The sequence below is a fragment of the Hemiscyllium ocellatum genome, chromosome 20, assembly GCF_020745735.1.
Source record: "Hemiscyllium ocellatum isolate sHemOce1 chromosome 20, sHemOce1.pat.X.cur, whole genome shotgun sequence".
Classification (NCBI taxonomy): Eukaryota; Metazoa; Chordata; class Chondrichthyes; order Orectolobiformes; family Hemiscylliidae; genus Hemiscyllium; species Hemiscyllium ocellatum.
Genome location: NC_083420.1, coordinates 25666414 through 25691135, shown reverse-complemented (window position 1 = coordinate 25691135; position 24722 = coordinate 25666414). Strand labels below are relative to the sequence as shown.

Sequence of the window (24722 nt, the reverse complement as noted above, 5' to 3'; positions counted from 1 at the left end):
CTAGCTGTCAAAACATCAACCAATTAACATGTGGATTTCAACCCATAACTACTCACTCAAATTCCTAGAGAACTTTCACCATGATAATTTTTCCATAATACTGTCCCTTCACTATCTACTTGACAAGAAGAGACAGGCTTTTCAATTTCTGGTATAATTCTATTTATAAAACAATGTAGGAACAAAAATTGGTGATGCAGTAAGAAATATTTAGATTGTTTTTTTAACCATCCTGGTAGTTGTATGATGTGATAGTGGAATTATTATGTTATCCTTCACCTTGGATGAAGTGAGCAAAGTCCCAGAAGAGAATCATAGAATCGCAGGGCTGAAGTCAACAAAGTTAGTTATCAAATTCCATGCTTATTTTTCAAACAAATGTACTGCATTGAAATGATTTAATGAAGACTACCTCTATTATCACGCTAATCAGTCTATGAAGCAGACACTGCAGTGTTGAACACTTTGCTTGGCATAAACTCTATCAAACCCTTTTCATGATATTAAATTCTTGTACGGTCACCCTAAACCCTTCAGAGTTTGTCACTTCACTACATATGACAAAAACTTGATCAGCTGTGATTCTATACTGCTTACCAGGACAACAGCTGTTCATTTCTTGGCAGAACTCCCAGTGGAATATGAGTAACTAATCTCAGTCCAAAGGAGAATGACTGAAATCTGCGTGATCAGAATATTTCACTGTTTTGCTTTGTTACAGCACCTAATTTATTTGGGGGGGGGGGGAAGAAGAAGGAAGAAGACGACTTCACAAAGACTAATGGATCTGGAGTTAGTTTGGATTACCACATCCTAAGACGCACTAGTATATTTGCAAAGACACAAACACTCCAAGCAGTTAAAATGATCATGTAACCAACTGAAGAAAAGAAACACATTCCTTCCAATTTTAAACAATCAAACTCCAGGAACGATTTGTAATTTCATGATATACAACACTTAAATGGAATAAACACCTAATTTTCAGAACAAAAATTTTATGATCAATGTTTCAGACAAAATATCGTAACAGCTGTAATTAAATATTGTACCTGTCACTATATTTACATGGCCATTGACACTGTACAGAATTAATCAGAACTACGAAATAAAATGTAAAGGCTTTCTTATTGGAAAATGAGTTTGTCTGTAGGTTCTTGCTGTTTCATTTCAAGGAGAAGGAATTCCTTCAACAGCTCTTGCCACTCTGACGGTGACGGCGTAAAATGTCCATCTTTCACAGTGGCACACCAGCCCACAATCTTGGTAGCCAGGCTGGGCTCAGTTTCCACTTGAGCGCTTTCCTGAAATTAGAATACAACCAGTAAAACTTTTAAGGCAGAATTCTTAGAGTTCAGACTTAACACAAAAGCAGATTGAATAATGGAACTCATGTCCCAGGAATACTGGTTCATACATGACAAGTGTGTTTACAGAAAGCCAAAAAAACCTCAAAAAAAGACAAATGCAATGCATCACGAGTAAGCATTAACTAATACATCGGTAGATTTGAGAGTCTTCCAAACTTGCTTGTTAAAGCTTGCAGCATTTGGAAACATCATTGGTAATATATATAATGATATGGTTTTCACCGTGGCCTAATACATTAAGAATCAGAAAGACTCAACCCATTTCACTCAAGACGCTTAGAACTTCCACCTGGTATCTATTTTGGGGGCTGCACTCATTTGTTAATCCTAGTTAGATAACATTCTGAACCTGCCACAGTACTGAGCAGAGGAACAGGGTATCTATTCTCATATTCATATCAATGTTTTGCATTTAGGAACTGCGCAAGGCAACAAAATAAAATAGACAAATGGTGCATTGTCATAAAGAAGTATCCTACCTCTGAAATGTCAGCTAAACATTCGCTTCAATTTAGAAAAGAATCCCTCTTTACTTTCCTCTGGATTTGCCTTGGGCGTGTCTGACTCTTTTCCTCTGGTCTCAGTGGTTCCCTGGGCTTTAGTGCCTGTAGATACAAACAGTGAAAGCCCAGGGTCAGAATAGGAGGAAACAGACTACGCCAGCACATGTGTAATTAGCCACAAGCCATACATGCTTGATTTAGAGTTTAACTTGTGTCAGTGAATATGGTCAAATCAGGGATGATAGCAAAAAAACTAAATTCACAAGTGTTTTATCTGAACACATAGCATTCATAACAGAACAGACTTAATTGTACAAAGATAAGTGGGATTGATCTCAAAGACATTTCCAAAATAACATGGTGATTAAGGTTAGAAATAAATATTCTAGGGTACCTGATGTTTTGAAAATAGAGAAATGGGAGTACTAAAAAATTACAGAAGGACCATAGCGAGGAACAATGGTGGCTCAGAAGAGCAAACTACAGAATCCACAGAGGTGGGGAGTAAGAAATAACTTCAGAAAATGCTGGTTAGTGTAGTTTACAGGCCCATTGTTACTATTGGACATAATTATACAAAAAGTCATTTAGTAGTTCACAACTTGATCATTGCTGAAAATAGACATTTTGTCAAAGTTTTTAGTTTTCACTCATCAGGACATTTTGTAAATACCAAAGTAAATGGAAAACATTGATATTATATGAGAAAACAATGCTTTGGTTGATAGATGAACTTCGTGTGCAAAGTAACACACCAACAAACTAGGATTGTCAGACTTCCACAATGGCACATATGTACTGGAAACGACACACTATATGAACAGATGGACATGTGTGCAGACTGCACTTTGTGACAAAAAGAGTGTCAGCTACTCTCAGGCTCATTTCAGGGCAATATCTTGACCAGAGTCAACCTGTTGAGCAAAGATGGCAGTTAAATGAAAGTCATTATTGACCGGTGCATTCCCCATGCCAACACCAGAATCTTTAAAACTGTGGGGGTTTTATCTTCATAGTGGACAAATGAAATTAAAATCAGTTTGATAATAGGAGTAAAGGGATAAAAGGGAATGGGAAGAAAGTGAAAACAGGCCACTGAGTTGGATGATCAACCATGATCATATTGAATAGTAGAATAGGCTCAAAGCGCTGACAGACTATCCTGCTCCTGTTTCTATGTTTCCATTAATAGAACATCAAGACAGGAGGAAGCTATCAGACATTTATCAAGGTCAATCTCCTGAGGAGTAAAAGGAGCAGTTAGGGTTTCTTATAGTCTCTTCCTCAGAAGGCACTTTCCCTGCCACCGTCTAAACAGACCAGCACAGCTCCCAAAGTACAAAAAGGATCTGCAAAATCCTCATCCTGCACAGCAGATTGTAAAGACGAAACAAATCTAATCTAAAGACAACCACAAAAGAAATTAATTTAAGAATATACCTAGTCAGAACAAACAGTAAAAGCCAGGAGAGAGAAATAAGATGAACCATCACAAAATATTCACTGAGATGATTCTTTCAAGATCAACTGAAAGATCATTCATTCCATATTATTTTTACCCAGGATTGTTGTGTGCAAATTGCCTGCTGCATTTTCTACAACAGTGACTACACTTAAACTATTTTGTTATTTGTAAAGTACTTTGGAACATCCTGCTAACAAGTCCACCATAAGATTTTATATCACATGCCACTACAAACTTTTAATTTGTGTTCCAATTAGCGAGTTTTGAGAAGATTTGTAGCTCAGGTTGAGATTCTGGATGTAGATTTGCTCGCTGGGCTGGAAGGTTCATTTTCAATGTGTTCCAATCTTCATGTGACATCTATTCCACTACCTTCCTGATTCATCACATCAGCTGGAGTATTGTGGGCAGTTCTAGAATCCACATTATAGGAGGGAATGCGATAGCACTGGAGAGAAGCAGAAGAGATTTACCAGGATGTTGTCTGGGCTGGATAATTTAAGTAATGAAGAGAAATTGGACAGACTGGGGTTTTCCATAGAACAGACGAGATTGACAGGAGACCTGGATTGAGGTGTACAAAATTATGAGGGGCACAGATGGGGTAAACATGAAAAACGTTTTGCCCTTGATGGAGGGATCAATGACTGTGGGCACAGATTTGACATAAGGGGCATAAAGTTTACAGGAGCTAGAAAGAAAATAATTTCATCCAGAGGGTGGTGGAAATCTGGAACTCACTGCCTGTAAAGAGACAGAAACCCTCATAACAGTATTTAGATGAACACCTGTGATGCCAAGACATGCAAGGCTACTGGCCAAGTGCTGGAAAATAGGATTAGAATAACTAGATGCTTTAGACTGGTGCAGACAACAATGAGTTGAAGGGCCTTTTTGTGCTATAGATCTCCATGGCTCTAGCTGATCACACCTCCTGATTTCATTAACTTAGTTCTTTGGACTGAGTTACAACTTTCTTGATTCCAAAGCAATTGTTCAACTTTGTGTTAATAGGATTTGATTAGTTTAATTGTAATGGACATGTCTGCTGATGTAACCATTAATCTACTTCCCACCTGCATCGGTATTAACTACTCCATTCACTGTGCCCTCCACGTCATTCTCCTCCTCTGCAAAAGCCAGCATCAGGGAACTCTGTCTGCCCGTCAACCTCCTGTCAAAACATCGAATTAGGAATAACAATTAGTGTTCTTAGCCAGGAAGAAACAGATCTTTCCCTAGTCAAATTTCTAAATGGATGTTCACTTTCCAATCTCTTTAATCACAAGCAACCTGTTTGAGCAAATGGATCAATTACAGCTACCATTTGGTCCAGAAATACAACTTATTCTGCGGCAAAATAGTCAATCATTTGTCAAATATCATCATTATCATTCAAGTGAAGCCAACTGCTAATTGCTTCTCAGGATTCAAAGGATTGATAAAGATTTTATCTTCACAGATCCTGGTTATCACCCTGCGACTATTTCCAGTGTTACACCTAAAGAGCACATCCCTATACCTTAAAACACAGGCTTTTGTACACAACACTTACAAAATAGAAAGGAGTGCAAAAATTGAGCCATCTTAATTATCACTATAAAATAATGTCTTAGAAATGAAAAGGAAGTATAGCTACAGCCTGCCAATAACCTAATCACTTCTTGCAGCAGAAAATTTGAATGAATCCATAAGTTGATCTAAACAATATGAACATCATAATAAAGTACTTAAATCTTTAAAGGGTCAAATTTTGAATTACAAGATTAACAGAAAGACTGGATAACTTTTGTCATGACCTATACGGAATAGATCTTGCATTTTTTGAAGGGATGATAACTAAATTACGTGGTTGTGGATGATCTGTTCTACTGTCAGACTATCCCACTGTGTGACTCTGAACATCAATATTACTTTACTCCTAATTAGAGATAAAACATTAGAATAGAATCCATCAGAATCCAGATAATGTGGAAACAGGCCATTTGGCCCAACAAATCCACACTGATTCTCTCAACAGCAAACAGCACCCCAATTGAGAAACTTGCATTTCCCACAGCTAATTGACCTAACCCCCACATCCCCAGATACTATGGCAATTCAGCATGGCCAATCCACCTAGCCTGTACATCTCTTGCCATGGAAGGAAACCAGAGCACCTGAAGGAAACCCATGCAAACACAGAGACAATGTTCAAACTCCACAGACAGTAGTCCCAGGTGGAATCGAATCCAGTCCCCCTGACATTGTGGCAGCTGTACTAACCACTGAGCCACCATACTGCCCCTACTCTAACTGCAAGACAAAAGGTCAGTCAGAAATAAATTGTTAGCTGATTACAAATCCAACCTTTGTATGAAACAGATACTATTACTCACTTTGGAATCTTCACCTTTATGTGGATATAGTGGTCTCCGTATCCGTAACTATTGACTTTTGGGATACCTTTACCGGCAAGTCGAATCGTCTCATCAGCCTGAATCCCTGCAGGAATCTGTGGACAAAGGGAACAGAAAACAGTTAAACAGCTACATTTACAAGCTGCTGCTACAGAGGTCAGAAGCTCTGAATGGGAGAGGAAATTATGAACTCAAGTTATCGTAGTCCAATTGGTAATGGGAAACAACTAGAATCACATGTTTGTAATTTGAGTCGTCAGTTCTCCAATGTGGCCTCAACTCTGGGGAATTAAAGGTTAATCATTAGACCATTGCTGCAAGTAAAATGGGGAGGTCAAGTTCTGTGTAGAAAAGTGCTGATAGATGGGAAAGGCCTGGTGCTGCGGTAGAAAGTTTGAAAGTGCAGGAATAAATCCATTTAATGATTACCACTGACCTGCTGACGATAGCCCAGTGGCACTCACCGTGATATTGATTGTTTCATGCAGTCCTACAGCCCGTGTTGTGCCTCCAAGAACTGCCTGAGCTATGGATATATACAGGTCAGAGTGAATGTCGGCTCCTTCCCTTCGAAAAGTTGAGCTCCTTTGGACCTAAATAATATTTAAAAGAATATTTTCAAGCAGAACTGAAGCAACCAGAATCTAAAATTCAATCCAAAATGTCTCCCTCTTCCTGAGGAAAACTATAACTCTCTCTACCCTGCCTATCCTGAAAGGCAACTTGTGTCGTAGTGCAGATTACCTCTCAGGCCAAATGTCTTTAATGGGGTTGATAACAATGTTACAAAACTTCCCCTCTACCAAGTAGGATCTATACCCTACTTTACACCGCATATCCCTGGATATAATGTCACCAATAGGGAAATTTAACATCATGACTCTCTCGACAGTAGAAAGAATATCCAAAAATGTAATTATTTTTCCCACTGCCAAAATGTGGTGCCACAAACAAAGAGCAAATTTTCTTGAGGTTTATTTTTAAAAATGCCCAAGCTTAATCAATGCTATCAAGTCAATTTAACATGTACAGGTCCTAATAACCCAGAGATGGATAACATCCTCCCCAGCATGTTTAGTCACATGACTTACCCTGAAGGTGATGAAGATCTCCTTGCGTCCAACTGGCATCCTTACAGTCTGTCCATCCTCCACACCTGTAATTATGCACACACTGCATTAGGTAAAACACAAGCAAAGCCATACTACAACAGTGTCCAAACTAAACCAACAGGCATAGATCATTCTTTGAGATAGCTCCATGCACTTCTCATGCTCAGCTTCAACTCCTGTTTTGAGATGACACAAGTGACCGTACCCTTCCACAGAAATAGCTAGCTATCCTTCATCTCCTCCTGTTCATGGTAAACGAGGACAGAGTCTGGCTTAGCTGTAACACCTTCACTGTTAAACAGCCCAAGCAAGACAAAAGAATGAGGAACAGGAGGGAGGGTATAAAACTCTGCAGATGTGCTCCACATTCAATCAGGTCATGGCTGATCAAAGGTTGACTCAATTTATCCACTTTTTCTCTAAGCTGTTTGGCATCTCACCCAGCAAGTAACTTTAGAAAAGTTAACTGGTAACAAGAGAATCGCACTGAACTACATCAGAGTTCAGGAACTTAGCAGAGTCAAATCAGATGGACAGGAAGTGGCCAAGATTGTGTTAAAAAGATACAAGTCCAATTCTACTGGTTCCAAACTTATAGTGCAGCATAAAACAATGACATTGTGTTGTCGAAAGCTTGAAGCTGGGCTCAGCAGCATTCTTGCTCAGAGTAACAGACAACCTCTTGCGTGTAGCTCTTTCACTCAGCTATCATCTCTCTCCATAGCAGTAAACAACTTGGTGTTCTGGCTTACCAGCTGGAACTGGTACCATCACTTTCCTCTTCTGTTTACTCTGTCCACTTCCTCGGCACACAATACAGGGTGTCGTCATAACAGATCCCCGCCCACCACAGCGCCGACACGTAGAACGCATCATGAACGGACCAGTGTTCAGAGTTTCCTGAAAGAGGAGAAACACAGATGAATGCGTTGGTGCCAAAAACACTATCACTATCCTGAAAGTCAAAACCAGAATACTTTATGGGAAGACACCAATAGTCTCACTGGGCTAGTAATCCAGAGGCCTAATCTAATGCTTTGGGGTTCATGGGTTTAAATCAACTAGGAGAAAGTGAGGACTGCAGTTGCTGGAGATCAGAGCTGAAAAATGTGTTGCTGGAAAAGCGCAGCAGGTCAGGCAGCATCCAAGGAGCAGGAGAATCGACGTTTCGGGCATTCCTGAAGAAGGGCTTATGCCCGAAACGTCGATTGTCCTGCTCCTTGGATGCTGCCTGACCCGCTGCGCTTTTCCAGCAACACATTTTTCAGGTCATGGGTTTAAACTACACAATGAATTTACACTCCTGCAACTGCCAAAAATAAAATCTGGACTTGAAGTCTAGTCTCAATAAAAGTGACTTTGAAGGTCTTATTGACGGTCGCAAAAAACATATTTGCCTCATCGAAGTCTTTTTAGGAAGGAAATCTCCTGTCTTGACCTGGACTAGCCGACACATGACTCCAGACCCACAGTCATGTTGTTAAGTCTTAAATGATATGGCAAGCCACTCAGTTCAAGGGCATCTAGGGATAGTCAACAGATGTTAGTCTTACCAGTGATGCCCACATGCCATGAAAGAATTTTAAGGATCTATTGATCTTGATAACCTAATTGACTTCTAGTACCTAGACCTCACGAGGGGGAAGAAAGGAACGGGTGCTTGTGAACATATGAAACACTGCGTGCACGCATGTGCACTGACTTCCCTCTTAAACAGTATAGCTCTAAGGTAAAGATTCTGTTCTCTTGTTCAGGATTACCAAACCAGAAAAAACAAGTTTTGTCAAATCCACCAATGAAAACCATAACATTGTAAACATTTTGAACAGTTCATTCCTTAATCCTTGACACTCAATGGTATACAAGTTGTACAATCTGTCCTCGTGATATAGTTCTCTAGGCCCTGGTATCATTACTGCTGCAAATGTGTTGCTGGTCAAAGCACAGCAGGCCAGGCAGCATCTCAGGAATAGAGAATTCGACGTTTCGAGCATAAGCCCTTCATCAGGAATAAGAGAGAGAGAGAGCCAAGCAGGCTAAGATAAAGGGTAGGGAGGAGGGACTGGGGGGAGGGGCGATGGAGGTGGGATAGGTGGAAGGAGGTCAAGGTGAGGGTGATAGGCCGGAGTGGGGTGGGGGCGGAGAGGTCAGGAAGAGGATTGCAGGTTAGGAGGGCGGTGCTGAGTTGAGGGAACCGACTGAGACAAGGTGGGGGGAGGGGAAATGAGGAAACTGGAGAAATCTGAATTCATACCTTGTGGTTGGAGGGTTCCCAGGCGGAAGATGAGGCGCTCCTCCTCCAGCCGTCGTGTAGTTGTGTTCTGCCGGTGGAGGAGTCCAAGGACCTGCATGTCCTCGGTGGAGTGGGAGGGAGAGTTAAAGTGTTGAGCCACGGGGTGATTGGGTTGGTTGGTTCGGGTGGCCCGGAGGTGTTCTCTGAAGCGTTCCGCAAGTAAGCGGCCTGTTTCACCAATATAGAGGAGGCCACATCGGGTGCAGCGGATGCAATAGATGATGTGTGTGGAGGTACAGGTGAACTTGTGGCGGATATGGAAGGATCCCTTGGGGCCTTGGAGGGAAGTGAGTGTGGAGGTGTGGGCGCAAGTTTTACATTTCCTGCGGTTGCAGGGGAAGGTGCCGGGGGTGGAGGTTGGGTTGGTGGGGGGTGTGGATCTGACGAGGGAGTCACGAAGGGAGTGGTCCTTGCGGAACGCTGATAGGGGAGGGGAGGGAAATATATCCTTGGTGGTGGGGTCCGTTTGGAGGTGGCGGAAATGGCGGCGGATGATGCGTTGTATGCGGAGGTTGGTGGGGTGGTAGGTGAGAACCAGTGGGGTTCTGTCTTGGTGGCGGTTGGAGGAGCGGGGCTCAAGGGCGGAGGAGCGGGAAGTGGAGGAGATGCGGTGGAGGGCATCATCGATCACGTCTGGGGGGAATCTGCGGTCCTTGAAGAAGGAGGCCATCTGGGCTGTGCGGTGTTGGAATTGGTCCTCCTGGGAGCAGATGCGGCGGAGACGAAGGAATTGGGAATATGGGATGGCATTTTTACAGGGGGCAGGGTGGGAGGAGGTGTAGTCCAGGTAGCTGTGGGAGTCAGTCGGTTTATAATAGATGTCTGTGTTGAGTCGGTCGCCCGAGATAGAAATGGAGAGGTCTAGGAAGGGGAGGGAGGAGTCTGAGATGGTCCAGGTGAATTTCAGGTCGGGATGGAAGGTGTTAGTAAAGTTGATGAACTGTTCAACCTCCTCGTGGGAGCACGAGGCAGCGTCGATACAGTCATCGATGTAGCGGAGGAAAAGGTGGGGGGTGGTGCCAGTGTAGTTGTGGAAGATGGACTGTTCCACATATCCGACTGACTCAACACAGACATCTATTATAAACCGACTGACTCAACACAGACATCTATTATAAACCGACTGACTCCCACAGCTACCTGGACTACACCTCCTCCCACCCTGCCCCCTGTAAAAATGCCATCCCATATTCCCAATTCCTTCGTCTCCGCCGCATCTGCTCCCAGGAGGACCAATTCCAACACCGCACAGCCCAGATGGCCTCCTTCTTCAAGGACCGCAGATTCCCCCCAGACGTGATCGATGATGCCCTCCACCGCATCTCCTCCACTTCCCGCTCCTCCGCCCTTGAGCCCCGCTCCTCCAACCGCCACCAAGACAGAACCCCACTGGTTCTCACCTACCACCCCACCAACCTCCGCATACAACGTATCATCCGCCGCCATTTCCGCCACCTCCAAACGGACCCCACCACCAAGGATATATTTCCCTCCCCTCCCCTATCAGCATTCCGCAAGGACCACTCCCTTCGTGACTCCCTCGTCAGATCCACACCCCCCACCAACCCAACCTCCACCCCCGGCACCTTCCCCTGCAACCGCAGGAAATGTAAAACTTGCGCCCACACCTCCACACTCACTTCCCTCCAAGGCCCCAAGGGATCCTTCCATATCCGCCACAAGTTCACCTGTACCTCCACACACATCATCTATTGCATCCGCTGCACCCGATGTGGCCTCCTCTATATTGGTGAAACAGGCCGCTTACTTGCGGAACGCTTCAGAGAACACCTCCGGGCCGCCCGAACCAACCAACCCAATCACCCCGTGGCTCAACACTTTAACTCTCCCTCCCACTCCACCGAGGACATGCAGGTCCTTGGACTCCTCCACCGGCAGAACACAACAACACGACGGCTGGAGGAGGAGCGCCTCATCTTCCGCCTGGGAACCCTCCAACCACAAGGTATGAATTCAGATTTCTCCAGTTTCCTCATTTCCCCTCCCCCCACCTTGTCTCAGTCGGTTCCCTCAACTCAGCACCGCCCTCCTAACCTGCAATCCTCTTCCTGACCTCTCCGCCCCCACCCCACTCCGGCCTATCACCCTCACCTTGACCTCCTTCCACCTATCCCACCTCCATCGCCCCTCCCCCCAGTCCCTCCTCCCTACCCTTTATCTTAGCCTGCTTGGCTCTCTCTCTCTCTTATTCCTGATGAAGGGCTTATGCTCGAAACGTCGAATTCTCTATTCCTGAGATGCTGCCTGGCCTGCTGTGCTTTGACCAGCAACACATTTGCAGCTGTGATCTCCAGCATCTGCAGACCTCACTTTTTACTCCCTGGTATCATTACCACAATGTATCTAGCAGGAGAAAAAAAAAAGAACTCTCATCCTTCTGCACTTTTCACAAGTGAGTTTGTGAAGCATATTGTACCTTGTATTCAAAATATATGAAACGGCCCATTTCTCTAAAGACATATACCATTGTCTCAGTATATACCCCAAATATTGAATTGTTGCTTTTACATATATTCATACAGAACCCAAACAAAAAAAAAATCAAATGCTTTGGGCAACCCCTGGAACTGAACCCCAGTAAAATACACTGCATTCAGGAGAGGAAAATAGAAAGTGGTCAGTGACAACATTTGTACTTACCATGCCACTTCCATTGCAATAGTGGCAGTGCTGGACTTTGGTTCCTGGTTCATTTCCCTTACCATCACATCTCTGGCATGTGTCCTCTAAATTCACCACAATCTCTTTGTTCACACCTTTTGCAGCCTGTGTGAAGGTCAGTTCCATGATATACTGCAGATGAATGGCAGATATTAGATAAAAATGTAGTGTCTAAGGGGCAACATTAAGCATCATTACTACATAAAGCCAAAGCTCAAAGACAATTCCTGAACTGCATAGTAAAATATGTAAATCTCATCCAAGCTTCAAATTGAAAGCAAAATTTTCTTTCATGGTGATTACAAAAGTAAGAGTTTGGTATTGGTTTGATGGTTTTCCTTCAAATCTAGTCATAACATTCAGATGGTTTAAGAGCAGAATCACAAACTCAAACTTGTTTGGAGCAGTGCTGTTTAACATGAATGTCATCACGAATTCGAACTACAAATATCACCGGAGGGATTTATTGCTGGAATATGACAACATATTTTCAAATGTGTTTAAGACTAAATAAATAGCACAGATCGCTCTGCTATGATGTGCAAGCCCTTTTCATGAATTTGCTGTTATGCAATTGACAAACTGGGGACACTTTCTAAAGTGCAAACTTTTAAAACATCTGTTGGCTGTAATGCAATTACATCGCCAAAACTTTAAGCTATGTTTCTAAAGCGTGAATTTTCTGTAATGCAGGGTTGCACAATCATTGCAATATAGAATAACAACCTGTAGTGGTTATAGCTTGAAGGGATTTTTAAGGAATAGGTGGTGTTCAAATCTTGAATCCATGCGATCATTAACAGCTTCCATACAGGTAAGACAGGCTATGCTTAATAATGATCTGATCAAAACACTTTCTAATTTGCCCCAGAATGCTTTGGTTATCTATGGCCAACTCTTAATCAAAAGATGAAAGCATTCAGATTATCAGCATTGATCTGCTCACTGAGAGGTTGATCATTCAGTGACCTTGTATAGTAAGCTGGTGAAGGCACATGGTGTAGAGTACAAACTAATCCAGAAGATCCAAAATGGTTCTGAAGTATTTAAACCTGAGAAACAGACAGATGTTTGGTTTCTCAGGAATTCAAGGCCAATCGAAAAGTTCTGAAAAAGTGGGGTTAAGCACAATGCTAGTTATGACCGGGGAGGGGCGGGGGGGGTGGTGGTTTGTGGGTTACCATGATGCCAAGAGGTCTGAGTAGTCTGGCAGTCGTTTTTGAGATGTCTTTGATGTAGGCAGAGTGGTTAGGGTTTCTGGGCGTGTTTTGTCTGCTTGTTTGGGTTTGTTGTTGAGAAATCAGCAGACTGTGTTTATTGGGTAGGAGGAGAAAGTGAGGACTGCAGATGCTGGAGATCAGAGCTGAAAATGTGTTGCTGGAAAAGCGCAGCAGGTCAGGCAGGATCCAAAGAGCAGGAGAATTGACGTTTCGGGCATGAGCCCTTCCTGAAGAAGGGCTCATGCCCGAAACGTTGATTCTCCTGCTCTTTGGATGCTTCCTGACTTGCTGCGCATTTCCAGCAGCACATTTTCAGCTGTTTATTGGGTACCTGTTCTTCTTGAAAACACTGTATAGGTGAATTTCTTCTGCTCTCCATAGTTCCTCTGTGCCGCTGTGTGTGGTGGCTCATTGAAATAATGTTCTAATGCAGCTGCGTTTGTGGGTGTTGGGAGGATTGCTTTTGTAGCTCAGTATTTGGTCCGTTGTGTTGTTTTCCTGTAGACGCTGGTTTGAAGTACGAACAGGTGGCAACAGACCCGATCCCAAACTAGAGAACCAAATCACAGCCTCACAAAATTTAAGAAAGTAGACCAATGCCTCACCACCCACTTTGATTTGCTTCTAGGTCTTGTTATTGAAAGTAATGGAACTCCCATGGGATCTCCAATATCAGGATTCCTAGCAGAAGCAGTAATGCAGAGACGTGAGCAAACTTTTCCCAAACATCCAACCCAAATTTTGGGTCCGCTACATGGATGTCACCTTTGTCATCACTAAAACAAATTAGAGGAAACCTTCAAGACCATCAATAATATCCTTACTGGCATAAAATTCACTAAAGACGAGGAAAACACCAACAAACTGCCATTCCTAGATTTCACAGTAGAGCGAAGTCAGTGAGGAACTTCAAACCAGCATCTACAGGAAACAATACAGATGGATCAAATACTCAACTACAGAACAAATCATCCCAACACCCAAAAATGAAGCTGCATTAGAACATTATTTCAACGAGCCACCACGCACTGCAGCACCGAGGAACTATGAAGAGCAGAAGAAAATTGACTATAAAATATTTTCAAGAATGGGTACCCAATAAACACAGTCCGATTTCTCAGCAACAAACCCAAACAAGCAGATAAAACGCACCCAGAAACCCTAGCCACTTTACCATACATCAAAGACACCTCTGAAACGACTGCCAGATTACTCAGACCATATGGCATCACGGTAGCCCATAAACCCACCAACCCACCAACACATTTACACAGCTAATGAATTTAAAAGACAACAAGCAAAATGAACGTCATTTACAAAATACCTTGCAAGGACTGTAACAAACACTACATTGGACAAACAGGCAGAAAACTAGCCAATAGGATACATGAATATCAACTAGCCACAAAACGACATGACCCACTATCACCAGTATCCTTACATACAGACAACGAAGGACACTATTTTGACTGGGACAAGCCAAACAGAGACATGCATGAGAATTCCTTGAAGCATAGAGTTCCGGTTGGAATGCCATCAACAAACACATCGATTTGGACCCCATCTACAGAATTAAGGAGAATCCAAAGGGTTTTTACAAATACAAAAGGACAAAAGGGTAACTAGGGAGGGAATAGGGCCCCTCAAAGATCAGCAAAGCGGCCTTTGTGTGGAACTATAGAAAATGGGGGAGATACTAAATGAATATTTCGCATCAGTGTTTACTGTGGAAAAGGATATGGAAGATAAAGACTGTAGGGAAATAGATGGTGACATTTTGCAAAATGTCTAGATTACAGAGGAGGAAGTGCTGGATGTCTTGAAACGGTTAAAGGTGGATAAATCCCCAGGACCTGATCAAGTGTACCCGAGAACTCTGTGGAAAGCTAGAGAAGTGATTGCTGGGCCTCTTGCTGAGATATTTGTATCATCGATAGTCACAGGTAAGGTGCCGGAAGACTGGAGGTTGGCAAACGTGGTGCCACTGTTTAAGAAGGGTGGTAAGGACAAGCCAGGGAACTATAGACCAGTGAGCCTGACGTCAGTGATGGGCAAGTTGTTGGAGGGAATCCTGAGGGACAGGATGTACATGTATTTGGAAAGGCAAGGACTAATTAGAGATAATCAATATGGCTTTGTGCATGGGAAATCATGTCTCACAAACTTGATTGAGTTTTTTGATGAAGTAACAAAGAAGATTGATGAGGGCAGAGCACTAGATGTGATCTATATGGACTTCAGGAAGGCCTTCGACAAGGTTCCCCATGGGAGACTGATTAGCAAGGTTAGATCTCATGGAATACAGGGAGAACTAGCCATTTGGATACAGAACTGGCTCAAAGGTAGAAGACAGAGGGTGGTGGTGGAGGGTTGTTTTTCAGACTGGAGGCCTGTGACCAGTGGAGTGCCACAAGGATCGGGGCTGGGCCCTCTACTTTTTGTCATTTACATAAATGATTTGGATACGAGCATAAGAGGTACAGTTAGTAAGTTTGCTGATGACACCAAAATTGTAGGTGTAGTGGACAGCGAAGAGAGTTACCTCAGATTACAACAGGATCTTGATCAGATGGGCCAATGTGCTGAGAAGTGGCAGATGGAGTTTAATTCAGATAAATGTAAGGTGCTGCATTTTGGGAAAGCAAATCTTAGCAGGACTTATACACTTAACGGTAAGGTCCTAGGGAGTGTTGCTGAACAAAGAGACCTCGGAGTGCAGGTTCATAGCTCCTTGAAAGTGGAGTCGCAGGTAGATAGGATAGTGAAGGCGGCGTTTGGTATGCTTTCCTTTATGGGTCAGAGTATGGAGTACATGAGTTGGGAGGTCATGTTACGGCTGTACAGGACATTGGTTAGGCCACTGTTGGAATATTGTGTGCAATTTTGGTCGCCTTCCTATCGGAAAGATGTTGTGAAACTTGAAAGGATTCAGAAAAGATTTACAAGGATGTTGCCAGGGTTGGAGGATCTGAGCTACAGGGAGAAACTGAACAGGCTGGGGCTGTTTTCCCTGGAGCGTCGGTGGCTGAGGAGTGACCTTATAGAGGTTTACAAAATTATGAGGGGCATGAATAGGATAAATAGGCAAAGTCTTTTTCCTGGGGTTGGGGAGTCCAGAACTAGAGGACATAGGTTTAGGGTGAGAGGGGAAAGATATAAAAGAGACCTAAGGGGCAATGTTTTCAGGCAGAGGGTGGTACATATATGGAATGAGATGCCAGAGGATGTGGTGGAGGCTGGTACAATTGCAACATTTAATAAGCATTTGGATGGGTAATATGAATAGGAAGGGTTTGGAGGGATATCGGCTGGGTGCTGGCAGGTGGGACTAGATTGGGTTGGGATATCTGGTCGGCATAGATGGGTTGGACCGAAGGGTCTGTTTCCATGCTGTCCATCTCTATGACTCTGAGAAAAAGAATTGGAAATGACATTAGCAAACACCCAAAGAAACCTAAACACAAATAGGAAAGCAGAACATAACAACAGCACTTTGCTGGAGGCTCACTGGTGATGTTACCTTGTATGGTGACAAAATATCTGAAAATGAATCTTGCAAACTCACATCCAGAACCTCAAGTTGACTACACATCTTTTCAAAACCCGGTAACAGTATCAATGTTCTCTGGATAACCAAACACTTAGTTTACTCACCTCCTGGTGCTGGTCAAAGACAGTGTTAAAATCTCGGAATCCAGAGCCAGTAAACTCCCCAAAGATGCGCCTGAAAAGCTCCTCTGGATCCATTGAAGGGCCTGAATGCCAGTACTGTTGACTCTTTGACTCTCCTGCATCAAATCCAACTCTCCCATAAGTATCATACTGTTTCCTCTTCACTTCATCACTCAGTACCTGTAATGCACAATGAGCATTAATCAGAGCCAGAGACCAATTATTGACAAGTATCCTGAGGAATCCTGTATTATCGTTAGAGATCAGACACTGACTGACTATCACACAATTTTCATGTTTCTTAGCTCAGTTATAATATTCCCATTGCCGTGTTCTCCTTCAGAAATTACCTTACTATTCTAATTGCGCTGGTACCGACACAGGAGTAGAATTCTGGACCCTTCTCTCGCTATTTCCAACTACACACACAATTCTCGAACCCTCCCTTCCCACATAACTCTACAAAGAGTGGAGATGCTGTAGCTATGCTGACATCTGCTGTCCATCCCGATTTGATCAGCCCAGAAACTCTCCCCTCCAGCCCAGGCAGATTACTGCATTAGCCCAATACTGTCAGGGGCTGTCATCAGACTACATTTGTTACCTCATATGCTTCTGCCACATGGGAAAATTTTTCCTTTGCCTTTGGATCATCTTTGTTTGTATCTGGATGATATTTTTTTGCAAGCTGTGTACACAAGAACACAAGATTTAATTCAAAGCTACAAGTTATAATTGAATTCAATCTTTCCCCTGCAGGCTTTGTCAGGATGAAATCTTCAGCCATTAAAATAGATTTGATTAAGACAAGTTTTCCAAAGTGATTCTTTTTCATGTTTTTGTTTAAAGTGTGCAGCAGACAGCGAGGGCTCTTGCGTTGCAATGATTGTGCCCCTGTGGCTCAGAAGGTCCATGTACAAGTGGGTGGCACTGCTGCCTCACAGCACCAGGGACCCAGGTTCGATTCTCGCCTTGGGCTTCTGTCTGTGTGGAGTTTGCACATTCTCCCTGTGTCTGCGTGGGTTTCCTCCAGATATTCCAGTTTCCTCCCACAGTCCAAGCATATGCACATTCGGTGAATTGGCCATATTAAGTTGCCCATAGAGTTAGGTGCATTAGTCAGGGGTGAATATAGGGTAGGGAAACTGGTCCAGGTGGATTACTCTTCAGAGGGTCAGTGTGGACTTGTTAGGCCAAATGGGCTGTTTCCATATTGTAGGTAATCTAATCTGAGTCCCATCTGCCCTGGATAAATGTTATAACATATCTGAACAGGTTGATTAAAGTATCTGCACCAGATAGTAACTTCTGCAGACATGGTATTTTTAAAGCATCTTAATTTATAAAAGGATTCAAATTTGACCCAATAGACGCTGTCTAGATTAGAACAACCAACTAATGTCATTCAGATTCAGAAGTCAAAATTGGCCACCTGGAATTCATGAAAGTGGACTAGCAAAATGAGTTCCTTGATGACAAAAAGGAAAGGGGTGGGGGTAAGACATGAAAATAAATTAAATTTGATTAAGATTCCAATTACACAGCTCAATTTGGTGAGCTGAAAAAATTATTCTGGTTGATGGCTTGGTGCAAGTTAAAAGAAACCCCACTGGTTACTTGAATAAATACAAGAATTTAACTTGTAAGTCTGGCTTACATGACATGCCCTTCTCATACCTGATAATAAGCCTTCTTTATCTCTCTTTGCGTTGCCTTGCGAGGGATCCCCAACACTTCGTAATAATCAGTTTTGGCTAAAGGAGAAGCTGTATGAAATGCAGCAACACCTAGAGAATGTGGTGAACAGCCTTGAGGCAAATGGAGGGGAAAACAACAATTAGGAAAAACACCCACAATCTTCCTCATAAAAAAATCATAAGTCACTGTCTTCTTCACATCATGGAATGACACCGTTTTCTCATCTGACTTGGCAATAGCTACATCTAATGCTCATGCGACTCATCTAAATCTTTCCTTACCAGACAATCTATCCCTAGTGGAATAAAACTAGGAGAATATGCACTGCCCGAATTGTGGAGGGGAGATTGACCCCTTCTATGGATTTCCTTTCTACCAGGGGGGACCATGCAATAGTTACCAGGCCGATGCTAGCGGCCCTGCTCGCTTTCCTTACCGGGCAGCCACAACCTCAGCTCCAGGCCGAACCTGAGACCCAGACCTCCAGCCGATAGCAACCCAGGACCCAGCCCAAAGGCAGTTCGGAAACCCCGAGTGGCGAGTATCCGCACGGTACCAGGCCAGACTGCAGCCACTGGGTTCCAGGTCACCGACACCAGGCGCGAGCAACATCTTGCAGCCGCCATCTTAGCGCCTGCGCAGACTGACAACCCCTTTCCGGTATTGCACATGCGCACAACTGGTCCCATGATCACATTGCGCCTGCGCAACAAGCCTAATTGCCTCGTTGCCTTGAGTTAGGTCTGTACACCGTCAGATCTGTCTTAGGCCTTTGCTGCCATCTAGCAGAGTCCTGCTGCAGAGGTAATTTTTTTTTGCTGAGACGTTAAATTGAGGCTGTGTCTATCCTCTCAGCCTGATGAAACTGATTTAATTATACTACCCCGGTGCAAACAGGATGGACGAAATAGCCTCTTGCATCATAAGTTCTGTACTTATTTAGAGATTTAGGTTGATTTCTCGTGCATGTATTTATTATCTAAACAATTTCCCTTAAAGCTGCTGCTGAATTTACTTGATCTAACTCATACCTTTTTATGTCTTAATATTTTCTTGGTATTTGTTGTCAAGATTATTTTGACTCATACAAATCAAATTTTGTTTCGTCCCGTTTTATCATCGGGGAAGAATGAGGGTTTGGAGTTCCTCTTCAGCTAAGGCAAGACTTACAGTTTCAAAAATGAATTATTTCAATTCATCTGATCAGGAACCTAACTGGAGAAAGTGGGATTTGACTTCTAGCCCAAAGGCACTGTCAATGAATCACATGCTCCAGACTTAAACCTGATAAGGATTGTGGTTATAAATCTGGAGCTCCTGCTTGTAGAAAGCACTTTCTTGCATGGAATGAAGCTGGAATTGCTGCTCCAACATCTATATAAAAGATTTTGGGAACTGTAGAGCCAGTGACCATACCAGACATTCTATAAGAGAGATTTCATTGTCTATAATTTTGCTTACCTACTTGCTGCTATGAATACTTGCTGACAGGATCTGTAGTTGACAGCACCTAGATAGCAGATTTCATGGCTTTTAATGGTGGTCAAAGCTTTCTACAAGGAGCAACCAGTAGCTGGGAACTGGCAAGGACCTCTCCATTGTATCAATCTTACTTCAGAGTCAGAAAGTTAAAATTCTACTCCAGAAATCTTAACTCATAATCCAATGGGGCACTGAGTAAGTACTGTATTTGTCAAGATAGCTCAAAGCACTTTGTAATAATATTCAAGCATTTTACTACATTTAATGGTGATATATAAACACAAATAATTGTTGATACAACATGAATAGATTTTTGCAGGCAAGCTTTAAAACTATCTTGTAAATAGTTAAAAATCACACAACACCAGGTTTTTGTTCCACAGGTTTATTTGGAAGCATTCGTTTTTGGAGCGCTGCTTCTTCATGAGGTGGTCATCACATCCACCCGATGAAGGAGCAGTTCTCCGAAAGCTGGTGCTTCCAAATAAACCTGTTGGACTATAACCTGGTGTTGTGTGATTTTTAACTTTATACACTCCAATCCAACACCAGCACCTCCAAATCTTGTAAATGAGTTGTACAGTGCTCTGTCTTTCCTGCTCCCACCAGTTGAGTCACAGACTCCATCTATGGATGACGGTGCCACAATGGTTTAGCACTGCTGCCTTGTTGTGCCAGGGATCTGGGTTTGGTCCTAGTTTTGAGCAACTGTGTAGAGTTTGCATATTCTCCAGGTGTCTGTGTCGCTATCCTCTAGGTGCTCCAATTTACTCCCACAATCCAAAGATTTTCAGGTTAGGTGGATCGGTCATCATAAATATAGGGTTACGGATATTGGGTGGGAGGCTGGGTCTGGGTGGAGTGCTCTTCGGAGGGTTGGTACAGGATTTAATGGGCTGAATGACCTCTTTTCGCACTGTATGGATTCGTAAATACATAGGCTCTTACCTATTCAGTGTTTCCCCATGTAATTGGAATCATAGAGTCATAGAGATGTACAGTATGGAAACAGACCCTCCAAACCAACTCTTCCATGCTGACCAGATGTCCCATTTGCCATCATTTGGTCCATATACTCATCTAGATGCCCTTTAAATGTTTAATTCTACCAGCTTCCACCACTTCCTCTGACAGCTCATTCCACACATGCACCATACACTGCATGAAAAAAGTTGCCCCTTAGGTCCCTTTAAAATTTTTCTCCTTTTACCTTAAACATTTGCCCTCGAGCTTAGGACTCCCCTGCCCTGGGAAAAAAATGGATTCACCTAATCCATTCCCTTCATGATTTTATAAACTTCTGTACGGTTACCCCTCAGCACCCGACACTCCAGGGAAAATATCTCCAGCCTATTCAGCCTCTCCCTGTAGCTCAAAATTCTTAGGTCCCACTAATTCTCTCAAGAATCCTCCACTTTATGCATATTTTAAAATTCACTCATGGTATATTTCTGCAGTGCATCTTGTATTTAGTACGCAGTGCCGCTTTTGGTGGTAAAGGAGGAAGTGAATGTTTGTGGATGGGCATTGACCTCAGTCAATTCCCATTTACCCCACTAACTGCTGGCTTGCTCTTGTAAGCCGTATCACTCCCTTCTGTGGAGGAAGTCTCCGGATCTTCCTCACTTCAGCTGGGGTTGGTTAGCTCAGTTGGCTAAGTAGCTGGTTTGTAACGTGGGAGAAAGTGAGGACTTCAGAGACTGGAGATCTCCAGCTGGTTTGTAATGCAGAGTGACCCGAACAGTGGGGGTTCAATTTCTGCGCCGGTAGAAGTTAACACTCAGGCTGTCCCCTTGCCTGTTAAACCACCACCAGTCGTCTCTCTTGTTTTAAGAGAGAGCAGCCCTGTGGTTTTCTGTAGGGTTGTGGAGATGTACCTATTCTTCAATGTGACATTGCAGCAGTGGGCGGTGCCTCTGCTTGTGTGGTGGACGGGCGCACTGTCTGTGGGGGGTGTGTAAGGCGTGGCTCGGTGCCACCCCTCCCCTCTGGTAGGCTGTTCCAGTTGTTCCCGGCTACTCGGACAGGTGGAGCAATCGTTGGTTTCGTGGCTGTGAGAGCGGGAGCAATGAACCGCTTCCGAACCTCGAAATACAAGAACACGGTACCGCGGCTTCCGGGTCGGGCGGTGAGTATCGGGGTTACCCCAGTGGAGGGTAAGAGGGAGGGTACAGGGGGTAGAGCTGTTCCGGTATCGGGCTGTGGGGGCCGTACTCCGCCCTCGGGTTCCATCGCTCCTTCCCTACCTCCCTCCAGCCCATGTCCCTCCCCCGGGTGTTGCAGGTACGGACTCTCCTGGGACCTGGCCCTGTCACCCTTGAGATGCAGTTGCTGCGGAAGCTCATCGCTTCCTGTGAGGAAGTTGCAATGAGCGAGCCCCGAATGCCTTTAATACAAATTCTATTCCAGGTTGTCACAGAAGCAGCAACAGCAAAGAGAATTCCAGCCTCCTCACGCTTGTATTTCTGTAAGTGCCTTTCTCAATTTCAGGATTTCAGGATTGCAGGGAAAAAAAAAGTGAGGACTGCAGATGTTGGAAATCAGAAATCAAGAAGTGTGGTGTTGGAAAAGCACAGCAGGTCAGGCAGCATCCGAGGAGGGGAGTCGACGTTTCGGGCATACGCCACACTTTTTGACTTCTGAAATGTAGTCAGTGTTGCAAAGTAAATAACGAGACAGCCAATTTATGCAGAGTAAGATCTCACAAACAATGACTAGATTTCTAGATAATCTATTTTTGTATTGCTAAGTGTATAATCAATTTAGCGAGCTTTGAGAAGATTTGTAGCTCAGGTTGAGGTTCTGGATGTAGGTTTGCTCACTGAGCAGGAAGGTTGTTTTCATTGTTTGTATATTTATTGTTTGTATAATCAATATTAGCTTAAATGTGGAAGTGTGCAGGGGGAATCTTTATCTACATGAGGGGGCAGATAGGGATCCAGGTTCAATGTGTCAGCTAAAAGATTGAGTACTGGCCTATCTAACAAGTCATAGAGTCATACAGCACGAAACAGACCCTTTGGTCCAACTCTTCCATGCTGACCAGCTATTCTAAATTAATCTAGTCCTATTTGATAGCCTATGGCCAATATCCCACTAAATCCTTTCTATTCATATAAATGTTATAATTGTACCACTGTCCACCTCTGGCAGCTCATTCCATACACACACCACTCTTTGTGTGACGTTGTTCCTTTAAATCCCTTTTAAATCTTTCCCTCCTTAAGCCTATACCCTTTAATTTTGGATTCCCCTACCCTGGGAAAAAGACCTGTGTTATTCACTTTATCTATATTCATAATTTTATAAATTTCTATAAGGTGACCCCACGACCTCTGACACTCAGGGAAAAATAGTCTCAGCCTGTTTAGCCTCTCCAGATACCTCAAGCCCTCCAATCCCAACAATATTCTTGTAAATCTTTTCATCACCCTTTCAAGTTTAACAACACTTTTCCTATAGCGGGGAGACCAGATATAATGCAGTATTCCAAAAGTGGCCTAACCAATGTCCTGTACAGTGGCAACATGATTTCCCAACTCCTATACTCAATGCATTGACCAATAAAGGCTGGTATACCAAATGTCACCTTCACTAACCTGTCTACCTGCAACTCCATCTTTGAGGAACTATGTACCTGCACCCCGAGGTCTCTTTGATCAGCAATGTTCCCCAGGACTTTATCATTAAGTGTATAAGTCCTGCCTGATTTGGTTTACCAAAATGCACCACTTCATATTTATCTAATTTAAACTCCATCTACCACTCCCCTGCCCGTCTGATCAAGTCCCTGCTATAAAGTCTGTGATAACCTTCACTGTTCAAGCCTTTCACAATGGGCAGCATGGTGGCTCAGTGGTTAGCACTGCTGCCTCTCAGTGCCAGGGACCCAAGTTTGATTCCAGCCTCGGGTGACTGACTGTGTGGAGTTTGCACATTTTCCCTGCTCCGGTTTCCTCCCAGAATCCATAGATGTGCAGGTTAGGTGAATTGGTCATGGTAAATTGCCCATAGTCAGGGGTAAATATAGGAAAGGGGAATGGGTCTGGATGGATTACTCTTCAGAGGGTCAGTGTGGACTTGTTGGGCTGAAGGGCCTGTTTCCGTATTGTAGGGAATCTAATCTAATTTTGGTGCAATCTTACTAACTATTCCTCCTATATTCTCATCCAAATCTTGCCAAAAGGTAGTGTACCGATCCTTGCTGCACACTGATGGTGACAACCCTCCACCACTGCCCTTTTTTTTAGATTACTTACAGTGTGGAAACAGGCCCTTCGGCCCAACAAGTCCACACAGACCTGCCGAAGTGCAACCCACCCAGACCCATTCCCCTACACCTAACGCTAGGGGCAATTTAGCATGGCCAATTCACCCAACCTGCACATTTTTTTTTGTGATTGTGGAAGGAAACCGGAGCACCCGGAGGAAACCCATGCAGACACGTGGAGAATGTGCAAACTCCACACAGAGAGTCGCCTGAGGCGGGAATTGAACCTGGGTCTCTGGCACTGTGAGGCAGCAGTGCTAACCACTGTGCCTCCCTTTGTCTCCTATCTTCAAACTAATTTTGTTTCCAAATTGCTAGCTCTCCCTGGATTCTGTGATCTAACCTTACTAACCAGTCTACCTGTGGAATCTTGTTGAGTACCTTATTGAAGATCATATCTAACGTAGACATGGTTAAAATGCTTCACAAGATCTTTGATACATTGGTTGAAGTGTTTTGAATACTGTCCTTTTTATCAGAGCAGTCATTCTGTGCAAGCAGTGCATGTTTAGAAGAGGAAGTGTTGGTTCAGGATTTAATGTTTGGACTTTGTTCT

At 43.6% G+C, this 24722-nt stretch overlaps 2 protein-coding genes across 3 annotated transcripts in view; one reads left to right on the top strand and one right to left on the bottom strand.

The window, feature by feature from the left end:
• Window positions 1-145: 145 nt before the first annotated feature.
• On the bottom strand, window positions 146-19062 carry LOC132825416 (dnaJ homolog subfamily A member 3, mitochondrial-like). 2 transcript variants are annotated; one of them, XM_060840660.1, is made up of 12 exons: window positions 18851-19062; window positions 18394-18524; window positions 17321-17404; window positions 16699-16896; window positions 11804-11956; window positions 7602-7749; window positions 6829-6893; window positions 6202-6330; window positions 5717-5832; window positions 4415-4512; window positions 1850-1975; window positions 146-1304 (listed from the first exon to the last, which is right to left on the bottom strand). In XM_060840660.1, the coding sequence occupies exons 1-11, from the start codon at window positions 19038-19040 to the stop codon at window positions 1860-1862; spliced, it is 1428 nt and encodes a 475-aa protein (XP_060696643.1). In that variant the 5' UTR covers window positions 19041-19062; the 3' UTR covers window positions 146-1304; window positions 1850-1859. The 2 variants fall into 2 exon arrangements, with proteins under 2 accessions (XP_060696643.1, XP_060696644.1); XM_060840661.1 differs by lacking the exon at window positions 1850-1975.
• A 2818-nt stretch (window positions 19063-21880) lies between these two features.
• Window positions 21881-24722, top strand: part of LOC132825415 (coronin-7-like) — a 163409-nt gene continuing 160567 nt past the window's right edge. The window contains exon 1 of the mRNA XM_060840658.1: window positions 21881-22024. Within this exon, the coding sequence (XP_060696641.1) occupies window positions 21965-22024 (60 nt within the window). The 5' untranslated portion in view covers window positions 21881-21964. The remainder of the gene's footprint in view (window positions 22025-24722) is intronic.

Excerpts from the sequence above, each read along its gene's own strand:
- LOC132825416 (XM_060840660.1), bottom strand. The coding sequence starts at position 19,040 with ATGGCGGCTGCAAGATGTTGCTCGCGCCTGGTGTCGGTGACCTGGAAC. Across the intron at positions 18,525-18,850 it reads GCTGAGGTTGTGGCTGCCCG|GCTGTTCACCACATTCTCTA; the intron begins GTAAGGAAAGCG and ends ATTTGCCTCAAG. Across the intron at positions 5,833-6,201 it reads ATGAAACAATCAATATCACG|ATTCCTGCAGGGATTCAGGC; the intron begins GTGAGTGCCACT and ends CTTTGTCCACAG.